This window comes from Heterodontus francisci, chromosome 10 (assembly GCF_036365525.1).
Source record: "Heterodontus francisci isolate sHetFra1 chromosome 10, sHetFra1.hap1, whole genome shotgun sequence".
Lineage (NCBI taxonomy): Eukaryota > Metazoa > Chordata > Chondrichthyes > Heterodontiformes > Heterodontidae > Heterodontus > Heterodontus francisci.
The window spans coordinates 57,670,999-57,690,887 of NC_090380.1; the positions used below are offsets into that span (position 1 = coordinate 57,670,999).

Below are 19,889 nucleotides of genomic sequence, written 5' to 3' on the forward strand. Positions count from 1 at the left end.
CACTAGCAAATCTCCCTGTGAGGATGTTCGTTCTGGACCTATTAAGGTGTAGCTCGTCCATCTTGTACAGGGCCCACCTGCCCCAGAACTGGTCTCAATGCCTCAGAAATCTGATGTCCTCCCTCCTACACCAATTCTCCAGCCATGTATTCAATAGATCAATCCTCCCATTCCAATGCTCACTCGTACATGACACTGGGAGTAACCCTGAGATTACTGCTCTTGAGGTCCTGCTTGTTAATTTTCTTCCTAACTCCCTAAAATCTACTTTCAGGACCTCATCCCTCTTCCAACCTATGTTCTAGATACCATATTCTCTGGCTATTCACTCTCTCCCAGAAGAATGTCCTGCAGCCGCTTCTTGACACCCTTGACCTTGGCAACAGGGAGGCAACACACCATCCTGGAGTCACATTTACTGCTGCAAAAACGCCTGTCTGATCCCCTGACTATCCAATCCCCTTGCATTATTGCTCTTCCACTCTTCTTCCTGAAGACACTCCTTAAAACCTATCTCTTTGGTAAAGCTTTTGGTCATCTGACCTCATATCTCCTTTTGTGGCTCAGTGCCATACTTTGTTTTATAATACTCCTGTAAAGTGCCTTGGGACTTTTTATTACATTAACGGCATGATAAAAATCTAAGTTGTTGAGTTGTTGTTGTATAAAATTCTGTGAATGGAGAGCACTGGAAGCAACTATCATAGTTTGTAATTCAATCACAGCAAACATATATGTACTGTGCAGCTTTAATTGATCATTTTCCGATCAGCATTTTTCTTGCTGGCCTTTAACACTCACTTTGAAATGAGTGAGAGGAGTCCTGGATGGGAAATGGGGTGGGAAAATAGGAAATTTGTACACTGGTTAATTGAACTGTCATGTACAATGAAGCTATCTTGAAAATAAAGCTCTTGTGCATTCTACATGGGGTGCGAAGCCAGCAAATCTTGCAATTTTCCGATGGTAGGAACTTAAAAGATTGTAAATATGGTATTGGAAGCTTTTGACTTAGTTTGGTCGTAAAACTGTAGAAATTCAGGTGATTGAACTTGGCTAAAATGCGTGGAGAAAACATTAACATCATACAGGCAGTCATGGCAAGTGTTACCTTTTTAGTTACATAAATAGTTCCATTAGACCATTTAGGAAATGGATACCAGAGAAGGATAGAATCCTGATACAATGATGGAAACAGAAACCTTAGATGAAAAACCACATAAAAAAGAATACATCCATATCCTCAGATGTCCCACTGCAGACATAATCATATAGGGGATATCTTCATACCACTAGTAAAATCAGTATCTCAGATACACACCACCTTAGATTCCCAGAGAGATAGACATGCTAGTTGGATATCCACTCTAAACAAATTGAAAGAAAACTGAAGAATGCAGGGAAAGAGATATCAGAGTATGATAAGTACTTGTTGAATCTGGTGCATACCATTACAAAAGAAAAATCATTTTAATATACTGCAGTCAGCAAAAAATACATATGGTATCTTTACAAGTTGTTCCATTACTGTTTCATGTAAGCACTGGTCTATTGTGTATATCCAAAGATTACATGACAGCCAAACAAATTAATAGACTATTTCCACTAGAAATAATTGGAATATTGTGAATGTGCAACTGCTGTTGTAGAAGATGTTTTTCCTTGGTTGGAAGTATATTTTCCTCATCAAAATCTATTTTCTGCTGTGTTTTCCAAAGTGAGTTTACAGATATCTGTCAACTAATGAAGTATTCAGTGAAGTATAAATTCCAGTTCTGAAATATAGGGCTGAATTTAGTCAAAGCAGTGGGGACTCTGACGACGGGTCTAAACGCTGGGGGTGACCCTGCCTTGGCCATTTGTGGGAACCCCCCGGCCACATTTATGGCCCGTCTGGCAACAAATTAGTTGCTGCCAAAGCTCCTGTTCCTTTAAAGGATGAGAGCCCATCCCGAGTGGCTACCGGACAATTGGAGGACCAACAATTCTTCAGTCTCAGCAGCACCACCAGCAGTGTTGGCCACTGCTGGGACTGCACCTGTCTGTGAGGGCACAGCGACAGACGCTGCCCTCGCAATGATATGAGTGGGGTCTGGGGTCGCCACGGCCAGTGAGGCAGGCGCCGGTGGGCAGGGGGTTATTGACATAGAGGGTGGCTATTGCCGCTAGGGACCCCTCTCTGGGGAACAGAGTGCCCGATTAGGAGGGTCCCCCCACTGTGTTCATAAGGAAGTCACCAGGAAGTCTCCCCAAATTGCAGACAGCCCACCTGCCACGAGTAAAATGCCAGCGCTGGTAGGAAGAGGCCCTTAATTGGTCCATAGATGGAAGAGTCGTCCTCCCCTTTTCCGCCGATGGTAAAATGCCATGGCAACAAGAAGGCAATGGGTACTTCGCCCTTGCATTCCCTCACCATTTTATGGCCCTCACCCTGCCTCCCAAATCATCCCTCAAGGGCTGGTAAAATCCAGCCCATATTGTGTTGAATAGCAGCAACTTGATGATTACATATCAATTCATGATGATTTCTAATTGCATCATTGTGCAAATTATTAAATTATTTTGTAAATTACTCATTGAGTTGATTTTGTATTCTCTCCAAGTGTTTAAATTGCAAAATGTTCTATTGTCCTTTTCTATGTCTACAATAGTTGAGTAAATAACGTACAGCCATGAGTACGTGTAAGTAATATGGTATGATGTCATTTTTAATGTGGAGTGAACCTATCAATTAATGGTAACATTCCACCTGAACCAGAAGGTGTAAGGTTCAAACCCAACTCCAGACAGTCAGGGGAGTGGACACTGGAGCACACACTCTGAATTCTGAGTTGCCATTTAACAGGACACTTCCTCATGCTTAGTAGTTTGCCTGGGAATGTGGTGATGATTAGCCCATATCTGCTGCACTTGTTCCAATGATACCTCAGTAGGCCCATTTGAAAATGGATGCACTGGGCTAGCTCTATTTATTACAAAATTTTGATAAGCTCCTTGCTTACTCTCTGGTGTGATGATGGGGGAGGTGGGGTGTGCATGGTGGGTGACGGTTGGAGGGGTAGAAATGCAGATGAACCTGGTGCCATTGTGGTACCATGTAATGTTGCATTGTGGTGATTCCTTCTCCAATATTGACACTGGTTATGGCCAATTGGTCTGTTCTGGATCCTCTGGGTACAATACTGTGATTCCTGCCAAGTCATTGCTCAGCAATAGGTCTACATCCTGCATGGGTAAGCTCGGAATGATCCTAACTGACACTATCTGGTGACCAAATTACTCTGTAGGTAAGTTTTAACTAAGGGAACCTTCAAGCATTTGCCAATACGCCCTTTTACTAATACCATGGTATTTGTCCTGCTTCCCGGTGGCATTTCTGTCAGCTTGGCTGCCAGTAGTGTTTGAAAACCACAGGTATCCCTGAGCATGGTTATCTCCTTGTCTGGTGCTTGGGACACAAAATGAATAATTTTTCCTTTGTGTAAAAAATTCTGGAATGTGCTCTGCTCTTCAGTTATATTAGAACACAGGTTTACCACTTTCAAAGCCACAGGAACGGGCTTGACTACAGAAACTCCTGCTGTTTTTTTGTCATACCAACAATTTGCCTGGATATGCCCAGACTTTCCACACTGGAAACATGTTGGGTAGACCCCTACTGGTTTATCCCTGGGTTCCTTCTTTTAAAAGTTGGAGAATGGACTGGTTTTCCTTCCCTTTTCTCCTTTTCTCTTTTTCTCTTGAGCCCATTTCTGCTTCCTCTGCATCCCTGCTATCTCTCCCTAGTTTGTATGAGTTACAAGACCAAATTTATTCTGACTTGGAGATTTATGTATTAATTCATAATCGTCAGCCATTTTTGTGGCTTCCCTTACTCTTGTGACTCTTTGTTCTTCAGTGTACGTTCTTTTACTGCTTGGGATGCTATTTTTTAAATTCTTAGAGCAACATCACTTCTCACAAATTGTCCTATGAGGGTTCTAGCTTGAGAGATCATATCCAACAATCAAAAGCCACCTGTTTAGTTCTTTCGAATTCAATGTAAATCTGTGAGGGTCTTTTCCAGGTGTGTCAGAATCTCTGTCCATATTCTTCAGGTGCCAGCTCCTATGCATTTCGAGTTGCATTTTTAGTTTATTCACAATTTAGAATTCCAGTATTAGTTTGTTCTTAATCAGAGGAACTTTCTTCTGACAACAGAGAAAAAACATCACGAGCCCTACCCACGAGCTCGCCTTGTAGAGGAGAGTCCAAAATTTTTCAGCTATTTTTGCCTGGTAGCTATTTTCTCAAATGAGATAAAATCTGACTCAACCTCCTCCTCATTATATTTTGGAAAGAGCCTTGGGTGTCTCAGCACATCAAAGCTTTTGTTAAGACCAGGTGAGAAAGGTATCTAGGGTTCCTTCTCAGCCTTCACCTGGTCTTACCATAACAGGGTTTAATTTTAAACACACCATATTTTTGCTCCCCCTTGGTGAATCCTTGTTCACCGCTTTCCAATTATAAGGCAAAGACACCAGCACCAACAGGCTTTCTTAGCTTCAAAAGAAGAAAGGTGAAATTTTATTAAACTTAGACTCAAACTCTAAATCGATTGAATTACGGATACACTATGTGCCCACGCTAGCATACATGATGCACATATGCAAATAGAGACAGAAAAGAGCAGAAGAAATAAAGTGGAAATGTTTGAGGCAATATCTGAAGAGTTTTTGTTACAGGTCTTCGAGCTCACTGAAGGGTCCTTGATTGTAGGTAGATCTTGCTTTTTGTTGGGCCCCAGTATTCTTCTTAAACCTTGTTCACTGCAGGAGACTTTTCTCTCTTGGGGTTCGTGTGTCTTCAGTGGATTCAGAGGCTTGTGAGAAAGAGATGGAAGCAGACAAGAGAGCGATCTTCTCAGTGCAGGAGCAAACAGACTTTCTCCCCAAACTGTACAAATTCAAAAAACTCAGGTTACCCAGCAGGTTGGTCATGTGACTAGATGGATTGACCATGTCTGTTTGTGTATTCGGCCATCTTAGCAGTCAACCTGGAATGCGAGCTCCCCCATCTTCAATGTCTGGTGATCAAAAGTTCATTGTAGGTTAAATGTCAAAAAATGGCTGCTTTGTCCTTTCAAACACCATCTGTAAATATGCAAATGTCTTTTCTTGCCATGGCTGATCTGTTCAACAAGTCCTCCCCCTCACTCCAATAATGGTTTAAAATCAATGTTCATGACAAAATTAATGCGCCTCATTCTTGGCCCAGCATGACACTTTGCTCTGAACTGGGGATAAGGTTTGAGTGGCTGGCAGCATTCTCATTTTGGGTTTGCAGTCTCTGTAACTCAACCCTCTACCATTGTACTTCCTCTTGTTTCAACTGAAACTGTTTTTCCTCTCTTTCCTTTTAAAGCTGCAACTGTCTTTTCTCTTTTCCCTTTTGAAACTGAAATCCTCTCTCTTCCTTTTTCATCTGCAACTGTATCTCTTTCCTTTTCAACTGAATTCCAGTTAGGAATATTCTTTCAGACTCTGATTCCATGCTGTCTTCTTTTGGTTCAGGGGTAAGTTTAAAATGGTTATCTAGACTTTTCACCAGTTCAGGTTTCTTTACCTTTTGTTTAAAATTGATTCCCATCCCTGTAGCTAAGCTTTTAAAATCTTTAATACTTAAATTTGTTTAATTTACCATGGGATATCTCTTCCTGCTTTGGCATTAAATGTGGCCATTTCTTTTGTTTCCAGCATCATCGAGAAAAAACAGAAGAATACAAGAATACCTGTTTTTTTATTTTTCCACAATTTTAGATGTCAATTTTCCTCCCTTTTCCAACTCTCCCACTTATCTGGTGGTTCAAATCTTGGCTTTGAGACCCCAATTTGTTCTGACTACATGGTGTGATGTGGCTAGTTCCCACTGTTCAACTCCCCACCTGACCACAGCAAGTGTGTTTTGTTGTTAGGGTTTAACCCCTTTGGTGTTTTATTTGTCAAATAAACAGACAGCAACAGGTTTTCTTGCAGGTTTAAAACAGAAAATCAATTGTTTATTGATCAATACGCCTTATCCCGAAATTGTCACAATCGCATCCACTCATGCATTCGCACACACACACACGCACACACACAAGAACAGACAGATAGAGAGGGAAAAAGGAGAAAGTGATTTTTAGTGGGGGGATGTCACGATAAACCTGTTGAATTCTCTTGGAAATCGAGTTCTTGCTGAGTACAGGCCTGAGATGATTGTAGATTTCTCTCTTGATTGAAAGTTCACTTGAAGACAGTGGTTCACTTCTAATTCAGTGCTGTCTCATGTTGATGTAGGATTCTACAGCAGGGCACTTGTCTTCTGGTTTTCTGGTAGATGTTGCTTTTCTTCTCTCTCTTTCTCTCTCTCTCCAGGCTGTCTTTTGTAATGTAAAGTTGTGTTACTTCTCACTCACCTCCTGGTAGGAGACGCTCTGGTCTCTTCCCCATGGCGATTGCACAATGGTCCAGGACTTGGCTCGTTCACATCTTTGTTTCAGAAGAAGACATTTAATTCTGGAATGTTTTATGACATGTGTAGGCTGGGTTCAGTTGACACCTGTTAGCTTTGAAAAGTTGTCCTTTGTCCTTGTCAGACAATTTGAATACACAAAGGCCAAGCCTTTTTCTTTGATGGTCATTTTGGAGTATTGTTCACTTTTTAAAAGAAATGTTCATTTGTTGAAAGACAAAGTCTGTTTTTATAACTCTTCAGATTTTGTTTATGATTGTTGTATCATTGTACTTCTTGTGTGCATGACACACTGATGATGGCATTGGATTCCACTGTGACTCCTGTCAATTTTACTCAGGTCCTCCAAGATATCCACATGAGTGGGATGCCCATCCAGCATCCTTTGTAGAGCAGAACTCCAGTGATCTGTGTCTGAAGGCTTGGGAGCTGAACTCATGTCTATGGAGCATCCATTCACTACTGTCCAGTTCATTAACAATACAGGGCATTGGTGAGACCACATCTGGAGTACTGTATACAGTACTGGTCTCCTTATTTAAGGAAGGATATAAGTGCATTGGAGGCAGTACAGAGAAAGTTTACGAGGAAAGATTGGACAGGCTAGGCTTGTATCCACTGGTATTTAGAAGAGTAAGAGGCGACTTGATTGAAACATATAAGATCCTGAGGGGTCTTGACAGGATGGATGTGGAAAGGATGTTTTCCCTTGTGGGGGTCACACATTTAGGACAGAGATGGGGAGAATTTTTTTCTCTCAGAGGGCCATGAGTCTTTGGAACTCTCTTCTTCAAAAAGTGGTGGAAGCAGAGTCTTTGAATATTTTTAAGGCAGAGGTAGATAGATTCTTGATAAGCAAGGAGGTGGAAGGTTATCGGGGGTAGGTGGAAATGTGGAGTAATCAGTTCAGCCATGAACTTATTGAATGGCGGAGCAGGCTCGAAGGGCCAAGTGGCCTACTCCTGCTCCGAATTCATATGTTCATATGTATGTTCTATTTTCATCTCTAACTCTTCTAGGGCCTTGTGTGTTTTATTCTCCCCAAAGAAAAACCCAAGTATCTATATTCTCTATTCTGAAGAAGGGTCACTGACCTGAAACGTTAACTCTGCTTCTCTCTCCACAGGATGCTGCCAGACCTGCTGAGTATTTCCAGCATTTCTTGTTTTTATTTCAGATTTCCAGCATCCGCGGTATTTTGCTTTTATCTATATTTTCTAGGTGGATTTACTAGGTTGATGAATGAGAGACAAAGGGTCAGTGATGTCAAAGGTGAGGATATGGCTAGTTGGGGAAAGGTTTCACACCTTATTCTTCCTCCTCCTCAGTGACATCTTGCTTTGGGTTATCTGGAGGGAAACAAAATGGTGTGATGTTGATATGTTATGTGGCTACCATGACAGTTTCTTTTGTAGCTTTTGAAGGTGGCAAGTTATTTTACTCACTAGTGTTTTGCATTATCGAGTGATATAAAGGCAGCTGTAGATGGCCCAGAGAAACCTGCAGCTGCCATTGACTCTACTATATCTCCGACCTCAATGGCTCCCTAGGATTTCTTCTTCCTCAGAAGGGGTTAGTAATTTGCTTTTGGGTGGAGCACTACCTGTGGCCTGATATTGCCAGTGACTACGGACCACTATTTCCTGTGAAACAGCAGAGAACATGAGTATGGCCATAAAGGATGGGAGGAGTCTTTTCTTACAACAGTTTGCCCATAAAGTTATAAGAAAGGGAGCAAGCAAGAAAGAACATGCATGGCGAATTAGGGAGGTATACTCGTGCACAGCCCACTATGAAATAAAGTGCATTAGAAGCAGTTAATTGGCTATAATTTGCAGTAGGAGTGAATCTAAAAGCATCTGACATTAGGCTTGGCCTTTCCCATTTTGGTTTTAACTATTTTGTGTAGCAAGTTGTTCAAAGGGTAGTGAGAGAAATCGGGCATCTAGGACCTGAATGAACAGGGCAAGATCCTCGGGTCCATCCAGCCTATACCTTGTGCATCACAATATATAGACTCGACACCCTATACAAAAGCAGTATGATCTAATAGTGCAGTTAGGACCACCAATGCAATTTTAATAGACCCATGGTGCAGTCTATGACTCACAATTCTTTGCAAGGTGCAGGGATGCTCCTTCAGGCTCCACAAAAGTAGTGTGGCTATTGCTACCCTGGCCTCACCCCACATCATCATTACCTCGCCTCATTGTTGTCCCACCATCCAACCCTGGCCCGCACTCCAGGACCGACCTATGGGCTGTTACTGGAGTTCCAGCCAGCTAATATTCCCTTGGGCGAAGAGCAGCAAGCTGAATTGGGACATTCGTTTGGTATCCACAGTTCACTTGCCAAATTCAAATGAGGCAGTGGTCTGAAACTGGAAACAGCCACTTCGCCACCCAAATGGGTGGCCAGCTGCTGCCCTTCCATGGTTTGCTGCCCAGAAGTCAAAATCAGTCCCATTGTCTGTGCTATCAAAGGGTAAAAATCATCTGTTACTCTCCTGTTCATTGCTGGCCAGTGGTCTCATCTGGATGTGCAGTTCTGTGCATATCAAGCAAGGGTGGTATTTCCCTGCTGCTGAATGACCTTTGAATACTCACTTCCTTGGCTACTTAGAACTACAAGAGCAATGGAACTCCACTTCTGGATGTGGCACCAGCTTGGGATGAAGAGAACATTTGGCACAAAAACAACAGTGTATTTACATAAATATGCACTATAAATTGACATTTATTTGGAGGAAATTTGTTTCATAAAAGAATGCTATCTCCACTTAAATAGAACACAAGATGTTGAAAAGGACAAAGAATTCACTGGAAATTTTGTGGCAAAACTAGGACAGAGTTTTGAAGAGCAAAGGGAATGCTATCGCCTTGTAACACAAAACTCAAAAAACAAAAGAACACGCTAACATGTTTATTTACAAAAGTATTGAAATTTGGCATTTTATGCTAACACAGGGAAATGTGTCTGTTTAAGATGGTATTGTAGGGAATAATATGGAGCAGGTTACGTAAGATTGAGGTGAATCCATTTTCTGAATGAGCATTCAACAGGGGTGAAATCAAAAAGAAAAATTAGGAAAGCAAAGAGAAGGCATGAAAGAATTTTGGCAAGCAAAATCAAGGTGAACCCAAAGATGTTTTATCAATACATTAAGAGTAAGAGGATGAGTAAGGAGAGAATAGGGCCCATAAAAGACCAAAAAGGTAACCTATGTGTAAGCGGCAGAAGATATTGGTATGGCTCTTAATGAATGCTTTGTGTCTTCACAAAAGAGGGGAATGATGCAGATATTGTAGTGAAGGAGGAAGAGTGTGAAGTATTAGATGTGATAAACATAGGGAAAGAGGAAGCATCCTTGAAAGTTGATCAGTCACCAGGACCAGATGAAATGCATCCTAGGCTGTTAAAAGAAGCAAGAGAGGAAATAGCAGAGGGTCTGACCATTATTTTCTAGTCCTCACTGGATACAAGTGTGGTGTCGGAGGATTGGAGAACTGCTAACTTTGTACCTCTGTTTAAAAAGGGAGCGAAGGATAGACCGAATAATTACAGGCCTCTGTAGTGGGCAAATTATTGGAATCTATTCTGAGAGACAGAATAAACTGTCACTTAGAAGGGCACAGATTAATCAAAGATAGTCAGCATGGATTTGTTAAGGGAAGATCTTGTTTGACCAACTTGATCGAATTTTTTGAAGAAGTAACGAGGAAGATAGATGAGGGTAATGCAGTTGATGTGGTTGACATGGATTTTAGCAAGGTTTTTGACAAGGTCCCACATGGCACACTGTTTTAGCAACTGGAGGGCTGTTTCCAATGGTGTTCCGCAGGGCTCAGTACTGAGTCCCCTGCTTTTTGTGGTGTACATATTAATGATTTGGACGTAAATATAGGGAGCATGATCAAGAAGTTTGCAGACGACACAAAGATTGCCCATGTGGTAGATAGCGAGGAGGATAGCTGTAGGCTGCAGGAAGATATTGATGGTCTGGTCAGTTGGGCAGAAAAGTGGCAAATGGAATTCAACTTGGAAAAGTGTGAGCTGCTGCATTTGGGGATGTCAAACAAGGCAAAGGAATACACGATTAATGGGAAAATACTGAAAAGTGTAGAGGAAGTGAGGAACCATGATGTGAATGTCCACAGATCCCTGATGGTAGCAGGACAGGTCTATAAGGTGACTAAGAAGGCAAATGGATCCTTTCATTTATTAGTCGAGGTATAGAATATAAGAGCAGGGATGTTATGCTGGAACTGTATAACTCATTGGTTAGGCCACAACTTGAATACTGTGTGCAGTTCTGGTCACCTCATTACAGAAAGGATGTAATTGCACTCGAGAGGGTACAGAGGAGATTTATGAGGATGTTGCCAGGACTGGAAAAATGCAACTATGAGGAAAGATTGTATAGGATTGGGTTGTTCTCCTTGGAACAGAGAAGGCTGAGGGGAGATCTGATTGAAATGTACAAAATTTTGAGGGGTTGGATAGAGTGGAGGTGAAAGGTCTATTCATCTTAGCAGAATGATCAGTGACCAGGAGGCATAGATTTAAAGTGATTGGTAGAAAAGTTAGAGGGGAGACGAGGAAAAACGTTTTCACCTAGAGGGTGATGGGGTTCTGGAACTCACTGCCTGAAAGGGTAGTTGAGACAGAGACTCTCAACTCATTCAAAAGGAGTCTGGCTTTGCACCTCAAGTGCCATAATCTGCAGGGCTACGGACCAAATGCTGGAAGGTGGGATTAGAATAGGTAGACTGTTTTTCGGCCGGCACAGATGGCACAGATGATGGACCAAGTGTCCTCTTTCTGTGCCTTAAACTTTCTGTGATTCTATGATTCAACATGCATTGATTGTGTGTGAGCTCTTGTGTGCTTGACTGCATCCATTGATGAAGAAAGGGCTTTTAAATGAACAGTAGAAATTACATTTGGTACAGGGAATTTTGGTACATTTAGAGTTCAAAATATAGAAAAATTGTTTGTATGAGATGTTGCAAATAGAAATGGGTAATGCAGTCTTAATGCTCGTCAATCTGGGACCGAGAAATGTACTTGAAGTCAGAACATGGTAGGTGCCCTAGAAACATCCGAAACACTTGCAGCTAACAATAATATAATACATCAACATACATAATGTCTGCAATAAATCCAAATGTTATCAATTTTTGTACACAATACTCATCTAGAATGAGCTATCTGCCTTCTGCTTTCAGTGCAATATATATATGACTGAAAAGTCACATCTTATTGAGCGAAACCGACAATTGATTTCCCTAACTACTTGCCAGACATTCTTTGAAGACTTCTTGAACTATTCCTATTGATTCATTCTACCATTCAGATTGATTATTCTGAGAAACCATCTCTGACAGATTTCTCAATCAAGACTTACAGATAGCTTTCAAAATGATGATTTCTCTTACCATTTTTTGTAACCAGTAGACATAGTTGTTTTGGATATAGACTGGATCTCTGACTGCAGTTTCACCAACTGAACATTCCCTATAGGCTTCTGAAATATGAACATTTCTAAACAACAAATGTGGACAATACTATCAAGCTAGTACCTTCTCTAGTGCTGGGTCGCTAACCTTGCGGTTGCTGCTGCTGCTCATACTGCTACTGCCTTTGGAACTATCATTAATTTATTTAGTTCTTCTGTCAGTTTTCCTGATATAAACTTGTGAATAAAGTCAAAAAAGGACTGAAATCGAATCAACCTGAGTCTACTCCCAATATTGAGAACTGTGTGTCGAGGAATTATGTAACCAAGAGTTCATTTATCACTAAAAAAAAACTTCCTATGTTTCAAATTTTTATTGATTTGTATTTCCTTCTGCTTCTGCCTGCTTACAATCATAGGTTTATCTGGTGATTTCTTTGTTCTCAGGACAGTAGACCACTCTTGACTGCTGATATCTAAGAATTGAATAATGCAAGACTGGTCGTACAGCACAGAAACAGGCCCTTCGGCCCATCGTGTCTGTGCCGGCCATCAAGCACCTATCTATTCTAATCCCATTTTCCAGCACTTGGCCCATAGCCTTGTAAGCCATGACATTACAAGTGCTCATCTAGATACTTCTTAAAGGTTGTGAGGGTTCCTGCCTCTACCACCCCTTCAGGCAGTGCGGTCCAGATTCCAACCACCCTCTGGATGAAATATTTTCCTCAAATCACCTCTAAGACTCGTGCCCCTTACCTTAAATCTGTGCCACCTGGTTATTGACACCTCTGCTAAGGGAAAAAAGCTTCTTCCTATCTACCCTACCTAGGCTCTTAATAATTTTGTATACCTCAGTCAGGTCCCCCCTCAGCCTTCTCTGCTCCAAGGAAAACAACCCTAGCCTATCCAGTCTCCCTTCATAGCTGAAATGCTCCAGCCCAGGCAACATCCTGGTGAATCTGCTCTGCACCCTCTCCAGTGCAATCACATCCTTCCTACAGTGTGATGGCCAGAACTGTACACAGTACTCCAGCTGTAGCCTAACTAGCGTTTTTTATATAACCTCCCTGCTCTTATATTCTATGCCTTGGCTAATAAAAGCAAGTATCCCACATGCCTTTGTAACCACCTTATCTACCTGTGCTGTTGCCTTCAGTGATCTATGGATAAGTACACCAAGGTCCCTCTGACCTTCTGTACTTCCTAGGCTCCTACCACCCATTGTATATTCCCTTGCCTTGTTAGTCCTCCCAAAATGCATCACCTCACACTTCTCAGGATTAAATTCCATTTGCCACTGCTCTGCCCATCTTACCCATCTATATCGTCCTGTTATCTAAGGCTTTCCTCCTCACTATTTACGACACCACCAATTTTCATGTCATCTGTGAACTTACTGATCATACCTCCTATATTCATGTCCAAATCATTATTGTACACTACAAACAGCAAGGGTCCCGGCATCGATCCCTGTGGAACACTACTGGTCACAGACTTCCAGTTACAGAAATAACCCCCGACCATCACCCTCTGCTTCCTGCCACTATGCCAATTTTGGATCCAATTTGCCAAATTGCCCTGGATCCCCTGGGCTCTTACCTTCTTAACCAAACTCCCATGCGGGACCTTATCAAAAGCCTTACTGAAGTCCATGTAGACTACATCAACTGCTTTACCCTCATCTACACATCTAGTCACCTCCGTGAAAAATTCAATCGAGTTTGTTAGACATGATCTCCCCCTGACAAAGCCATGCTGACTATCCTTGATTAATCCTTGCCTCTCCAAGTGGAAATTAATCCTGTCCCTCAGAATGTTTTCTAATAGTTTCCCCACCACTGATGTTAGACTCATAGTCCTGTAATTACTTGGTTTATCACTGCTACCCTTCTTGAATCCCCTCTCAGCCTATTTACACTCCCAAAACTCTCAGTCCAGTGAAATTTCAAGTGTGAGTGACAATCAAGATTAGGATTCAGCTTTAGGGGGCGGATTTTCTTCTGCTTTGTGCCCAGGGAGCACGTATTTCCCAGGAGCAAAAGGTGTAAAGATGAATTTCAACAGTTCTTTGTCCCCTTTGCTTTCCTATTTTACTCTGGGAATTCCTGAAAGGGCCCACTAAGTATGTGCTTCTATAGTAGGCAAAAGGATTCAAGGGTGTACAAATGAGACAGGAGTGATGTCCTCACACCTTCAGCCTAAATCTTCATTTGGCGGAAACCCAAGTGGAGCAACACCTGCAATTAGCAGATCCTTGTGAGAATTCTCTCCCTAAACCTGTTCACCTCTCCAACCCTCTCGCCTCCTTTGAGATGCTCCTTAAAGTTACCTCTTTGAAAGTTTCTGGTCACCTGACGTAATACCTCCTATTTTGGCGCTGTGTCAGTTTTGTCTGATTACACAGCTATGAAGTGCCGTGGCGTGTTTATACTGTGTTAAAGCCACTATATAAATGCATTTTGTTACTTGTCCTTGAACCCAGGCTCCCCCAGAGCAAAAAAAAGGTGCCCCTTTTTATGACAGGTTTTCAGGGCTGCAGACCTGAGTGTGTTTGATGTGCACCCAAGTCAATCTGTCACAACAATCTCTGTATTTTATTAAAGATATGATTCAGAACAAACAGCAGATTTAATCACATAAGCTGCAATATCATATGGCAGCTTGTCATTTATTATATAGGCATCGGTAATAATCTCAATATCTTCTGGCATGATTCAATGCCGCAGTAAACTGAAATTATAATTTATTCCAATAAATTATCCCTTAATAATTTTCTGTATGTGCCATGTTCTGGAATTCATTTTCTTCAATAGAATGGGAACTGTAACAACCGAAAGATCAACAACTTTCATTTATTTATTTAGAGATACAGCACTGAAACAGGCCCTTCGGCCCACCGAGTCTGTGCCAACCATCAACCACCCATTTATACTAATCCTACACTAATCCCATATTCCTACCACATCCCCACCTTCCCCTACCTATATTAGGGGCAATTTATTACCTATCAACCTGCAAGCCTTTGGCTGTGGGAGGAAACCGGAGCACCCAGCGAAAACCCACGCGGTCATAGGAAGAACTTGCAAACTCCACACAGGCAGTACCCAGAATTGAGTCACTGGAGCTGTGAGGCTGCGGTGCTAACCACTGCGCCACTGTGCCGCCCAACTCAAGAAGAATTTCACTGTAATAGTATTGTACGATGATATTTCATTCACTTGAGATTGCATATCTATTTTTCAATTTGTGAGAGACCCATAACCAGTAATTACGCTGGGTGGAAATTAAGGTCTTTTTGGTGAATATAAAATAACTCAATACTAAATTTAAAAATAATGGTGATGCTAGAACTCAAATGGATGAACCAGTCAACCAAATTCCTAACATTTTTCATCAGTCTGCATTCCATGTCCTTTGTTTTTCCAGTTGGTTTCTCACTCTCTCAGCTTTAGTCCACTGCACTTAGTCTGCCAGAATTAATTCTTCCCCCTGTCGTGATGATTTGTCATTCAGATAAGTTATGCGGTTTAATCAGAGGCTAGTTATTCCAACTCTTTCTGCACCGCTTAGTGAGAAATAGCTGCAAATATGTGTACGAGAGGCAGTATCGTGGGTGAATTTGAAAGGGGGTATGACCCCTAAAAATGCAGCTGTCATCCACAATTTGTAGATTTGGAAAATATACACAATGTATTCTGCAGAGTTTTGTTGTTTCAGGAAAAATGCTGAAAATCCACCTATCTTTTAAATCTGTTCTTCAATGCTAAGTGTATATGGAGATTATTAAGTGATAATTCCTTCAAATATGTTGTTCTTTACTTTTATCTAGGCAGTGTGAATCTCTGCTGTTCAATTTTTATAACATATTATTACATTAAAAAACTGACCAACATTTAGTTCAATTGTATGTCCTTCGTACCATGGTTTTCATTATAAACTGTGGCTCTTTGTTGCTGGCCAGATATGTTACACAAAAGTGCCTCATCAGATTAGCATTGACAAAGCAAGCATTTCACAAATGAGCCACACAGGATCATGCTAAAACCAGTATTGTAGCCTTAACATAAATGTGAATGCATCTGCAGTGATTATTGTCAAATTTTCCAGCATAACAGAATGACTTATTGTGGCATGAAAAAGAAAGATTTTCCATTCATTCCTGTTTTTTTTATTAGACTATCCCAATATTTTATTAGAAATCATTTCCTTTGTACTATTTACAAGGTGACAGAAAATGTAGTATATTGAGTAGACCACTGTGGAAATGCCAAACAAACTGGTTGCAAAATAGTCAAGTGTACTGAGGTTTTATAATTCACTGGATACTCTAATCAGACTAACTATTCCAGTTGCATAATGTTATAATCATTATTTGTACAAGAATTTTGTTTCAATACTTACCAAGATAAAAGAAGATTGCATTGAGAATATTAGTTTCCTGTACACTGCCCTGGTCATGGACATTTGCCCAAACTTCACGATAAATCTACTACATCAAAATAATATTTTAATTTTTCTTAAATCTGTGATTCTTTGCCTTGCTACTGCTAAATTTTAATGTGCATTTAAGGCAGTTTTGTTGCCTGGACTCAATCAAACCACAGAGTTCTTCAGGACTATTTGAAATTGGTTTGATTCACTAGTTGTTCCTATTTATTTGCGCATGATTCAAATGCTTGAGTCCTGGAAGACAGAAGGAGAATGGCTGATGTACACTGCCAAAATAATTGGGCACCCTATTGTCTGATTGTGTTTTCAAATTTTAAATGGATAATGGAAGTTAATATAGATTACAAAATGCTTTTTTAGTACAATCTATATATTGTGCATTAATAGTATGGTTTGGAAGACAAGGACTAGATTAATTTTAAAATTAGGTTTGGGGTGGCACAGTGGCGCAGTGGTTAGCACCGCAGCCTCACAGCTCCAGCGACCCGGGTTCAATTCCGGGTACTGCCCGTGTGGAGTTTGCAAGTTCTCCCTGTGTCTGCGTGGGTTTCCTCCGGGTGCTCCGGTTTCCTCCCACATGCCAAAAGACTTGCAGGTTGATAGGTAAATTGGCCATTATAAATTGCCCCTAGTATAGGTAGGTGGGGATGTGGTAGGAATATGGGATTAGTGTAGGATTAGTATAAATGGGTGGTTGATGGTCGGCACAGACTCAGTGGGCCGAAGGGCCTGTTTCAGTGCTGTATCTCTAAAAAAAAATCAGATAATCTATTTGATGTGGACACTTAACCTTATTTTAAATTTAGGCTGACAGTAAAACTAATATGAGGTAATAAGAGACATATGATTACAAAATACATTTTCTCCACAGTTCCACCAAAGATCTACAACATCTCGTCTAACATCACAGTCAATGAAGGTAGCAATGTGACTCTTGTGTGCTTGGCTAATGGAAGACCAGAGCCTGTCATAAATTGGAGACACATTTCCCCTTCAGGTAAGAGTAAAGTTTATCATTTTTGAGCTCAATCCAGGCCCTTTTGTCACAATCATTGACATATATAAACAAAATTGCTATTTTATTGACCCACCTGAAATACTTGACATTTGGACAAAATTTATTGTAAAGCTTGCTGTAAGTGCACATTACATGCTTGCTAACTTTTAAAGAGTAAAAACTCTGTGACTATATTTGAAGATCAGAAAAGAGAGAGCTTTTCAGCACAAAATACTACATAGAATCACAAACTAGACAATGAACTGGAATTTGTTTAAGTGTTTGGCATTGTGTGTGCAAGATGTAACCATGATTTATAATTGTGTATGAGAAACTTCTTATCCACACCCTCTCCAACTTACTCTCCTGAAAGAACTGACCGATTCTAGATATGATTTCACAGTCACTGACAGAACCTTGCCATAGTAGCCATTCTTATGTGAACATAGACGGTGACACTCAAAAGACTATTTGGCTATGAGGGCACTGCAGTCGATTCTGATCCTGTCCTCATGCAGTCCCTAAATGCATGAATTTTCTAGCAAGAGTTACTTGGATAAAAATAAGAGCAGGCAACATGCCTGACTTTTCCCCCATCCCTAACGCAAAGTCACTATAGCCAATTGTAGTATCCTCATTGGTGACCTGGCTGCGAACTGATTGTGTTGTTAAGAATTATAGTTTTTTTTCAAAATCTTAACTGTGGTTCAATTCATTCAACTATGCTTTTGGCCAAATTGAATATCAAACTTGGAAATTTGATGGCAATATATCTTTTGTAATGACTAGATACCTAATATATTTTTAACCATAAATGGTGCTGCAGGTTGAAAGATGGGGTGGGAACACTTCTTGACCTTTGTTTAATGAACTCTAATTTTGGTTAGCTCTTCTGAGCAAGATATATTAGGTACTGGTAACTGGTTCATTAACCTTTGGTATAATTCTGGTCAGTCTTGAATTTTATTTAAACGTGCGTTGTATGAAAAAGCAGTCTGGGCCCTACATGTTACACACTTGTAGGTTTTTATTTCTTTAGAGATACAGCACTGAAACAGGCCCTTCGGCCCACCAGGTCTGTGCCGACCAACAACCACCCATTTATACTAAGCCTATATTAACCCCATATTCTCTAACACATCCCCACCATTCTCCTACCACCTACCTACACTAGGGGCAATTTACAATGGCCAATTCACCTATCAACCTGCAAGTCTTTGGCTGTTGGAGGAAACCAGAGCACCCAGCAGAAACCCACACAGACACAGGGAGAACTTGCAAACTCCACACAGGCAGTACCCAAAACTGAACCTGGGTCGCTGGAGCTGTGAAGCTGCGGTGCTAACCACTGTGCCACTTTGGATTGCTTATGGCCTTTTAAGGACTGTTTTTAAATAAGGAAAGAGAATTGAGAAATAGGAAAGGATGCAAGACTTTTGTGAGAGATGGTTATAGATGTCCAAATAGCAGTGATACAGTCACAGAAAACATAAACACACAGAACAGAGAAGCTTGTTGCAAAACCCAATAGTAATGCGTGTTTGTATGGCATAGGCGTGCTAGCGTAGGTGCGTCGCGTATCCGTAGGCGTTAACCAAATTAGAGTTTAAGTTTAATAAAGTTCAACCTTTTTTCTTTAAACCTAAGAAAATCTGTTTGGCTAGTTTCTTTGCCTTATAATTGGAAGTTAGTGAACAAGGATTCACTAAAGGGGAGCTAGAAAAATGGTGTGTTTAAAATTAAACCCTGTTACGGTAAGACCAGGTGAAGGCTGAGAGGAAACCCTAGACCCCTTTCTCACCTGGCCGTAACAATAGTAATGATCAAAAGACATTGAGTGTCATTAACTGTGTAAGAGCTAACATTCCACTCCCCACCCCCCTCCCACTGAGAGTGTCTGATAAGCTTGGCGGAATCCACAAACCTCGCAGGAGAGGCTGTTTCATACAGGGAGCTAGTACATGACTAATCTGCTAGCCAACCTGGGGCTTTTTGAATTTTGCTCACAGAACAGTTTTTGGAAGAGACTGCAAATGAACTTCAAGAATAGGGCACTCCCTTTCTCTGTCTCTATCTCTCTCACACAAAGCTCTAGCGACCCATGGAAGTAACTTAAGCCTCAAGACAGAAGACTAGCGAAACAAGTTTGAAAGTGTGCACTGGACCGCAATGAGAACTGCAAGATTTAACTTCAATCAAAGACTTTACATCCAATGCAAAACCTGTAACTGAACTCCATCTTTTACTTCAAACCTTTCCCCTTTTATTCTTTCTCCCCCTCTGTCTCTATTTGCATGTGTGTTTATCGTGTATGCATGCTAGCTTGGTTGTATCGCATACTTTTAGTAGTTTTAACTGAGTTAGAGTTTTAAGGTTAATAAACTTATACCTTTCTTGTTTAAATCTGAGAAAACCTGTCTGGTTGATTTCTTTGCAATTACAATTAGAAACCCCCAGCTTATGCACACTACTGAGTCAGCGGCGCTTGAG

The 19,889-nt window shown here is 41.0% G+C and overlaps 1 protein-coding gene across 1 annotated transcript in view; it reads left to right on the forward strand.

The window, feature by feature from the left end:
* Positions 1-19,889, forward strand: part of LOC137374452 (limbic system-associated membrane protein-like) — a 1,003,210-nt gene that overhangs the window by 570,897 nt on the left and 412,424 nt on the right. Inside the window, exon 3 of the mRNA XM_068040581.1 lies at positions 17,274-17,399. Coding sequence (XP_067896682.1) covers positions 17,274-17,399 — 126 coding nt within the window. The remainder of the gene's footprint in view (positions 1-17,273; positions 17,400-19,889) is intronic.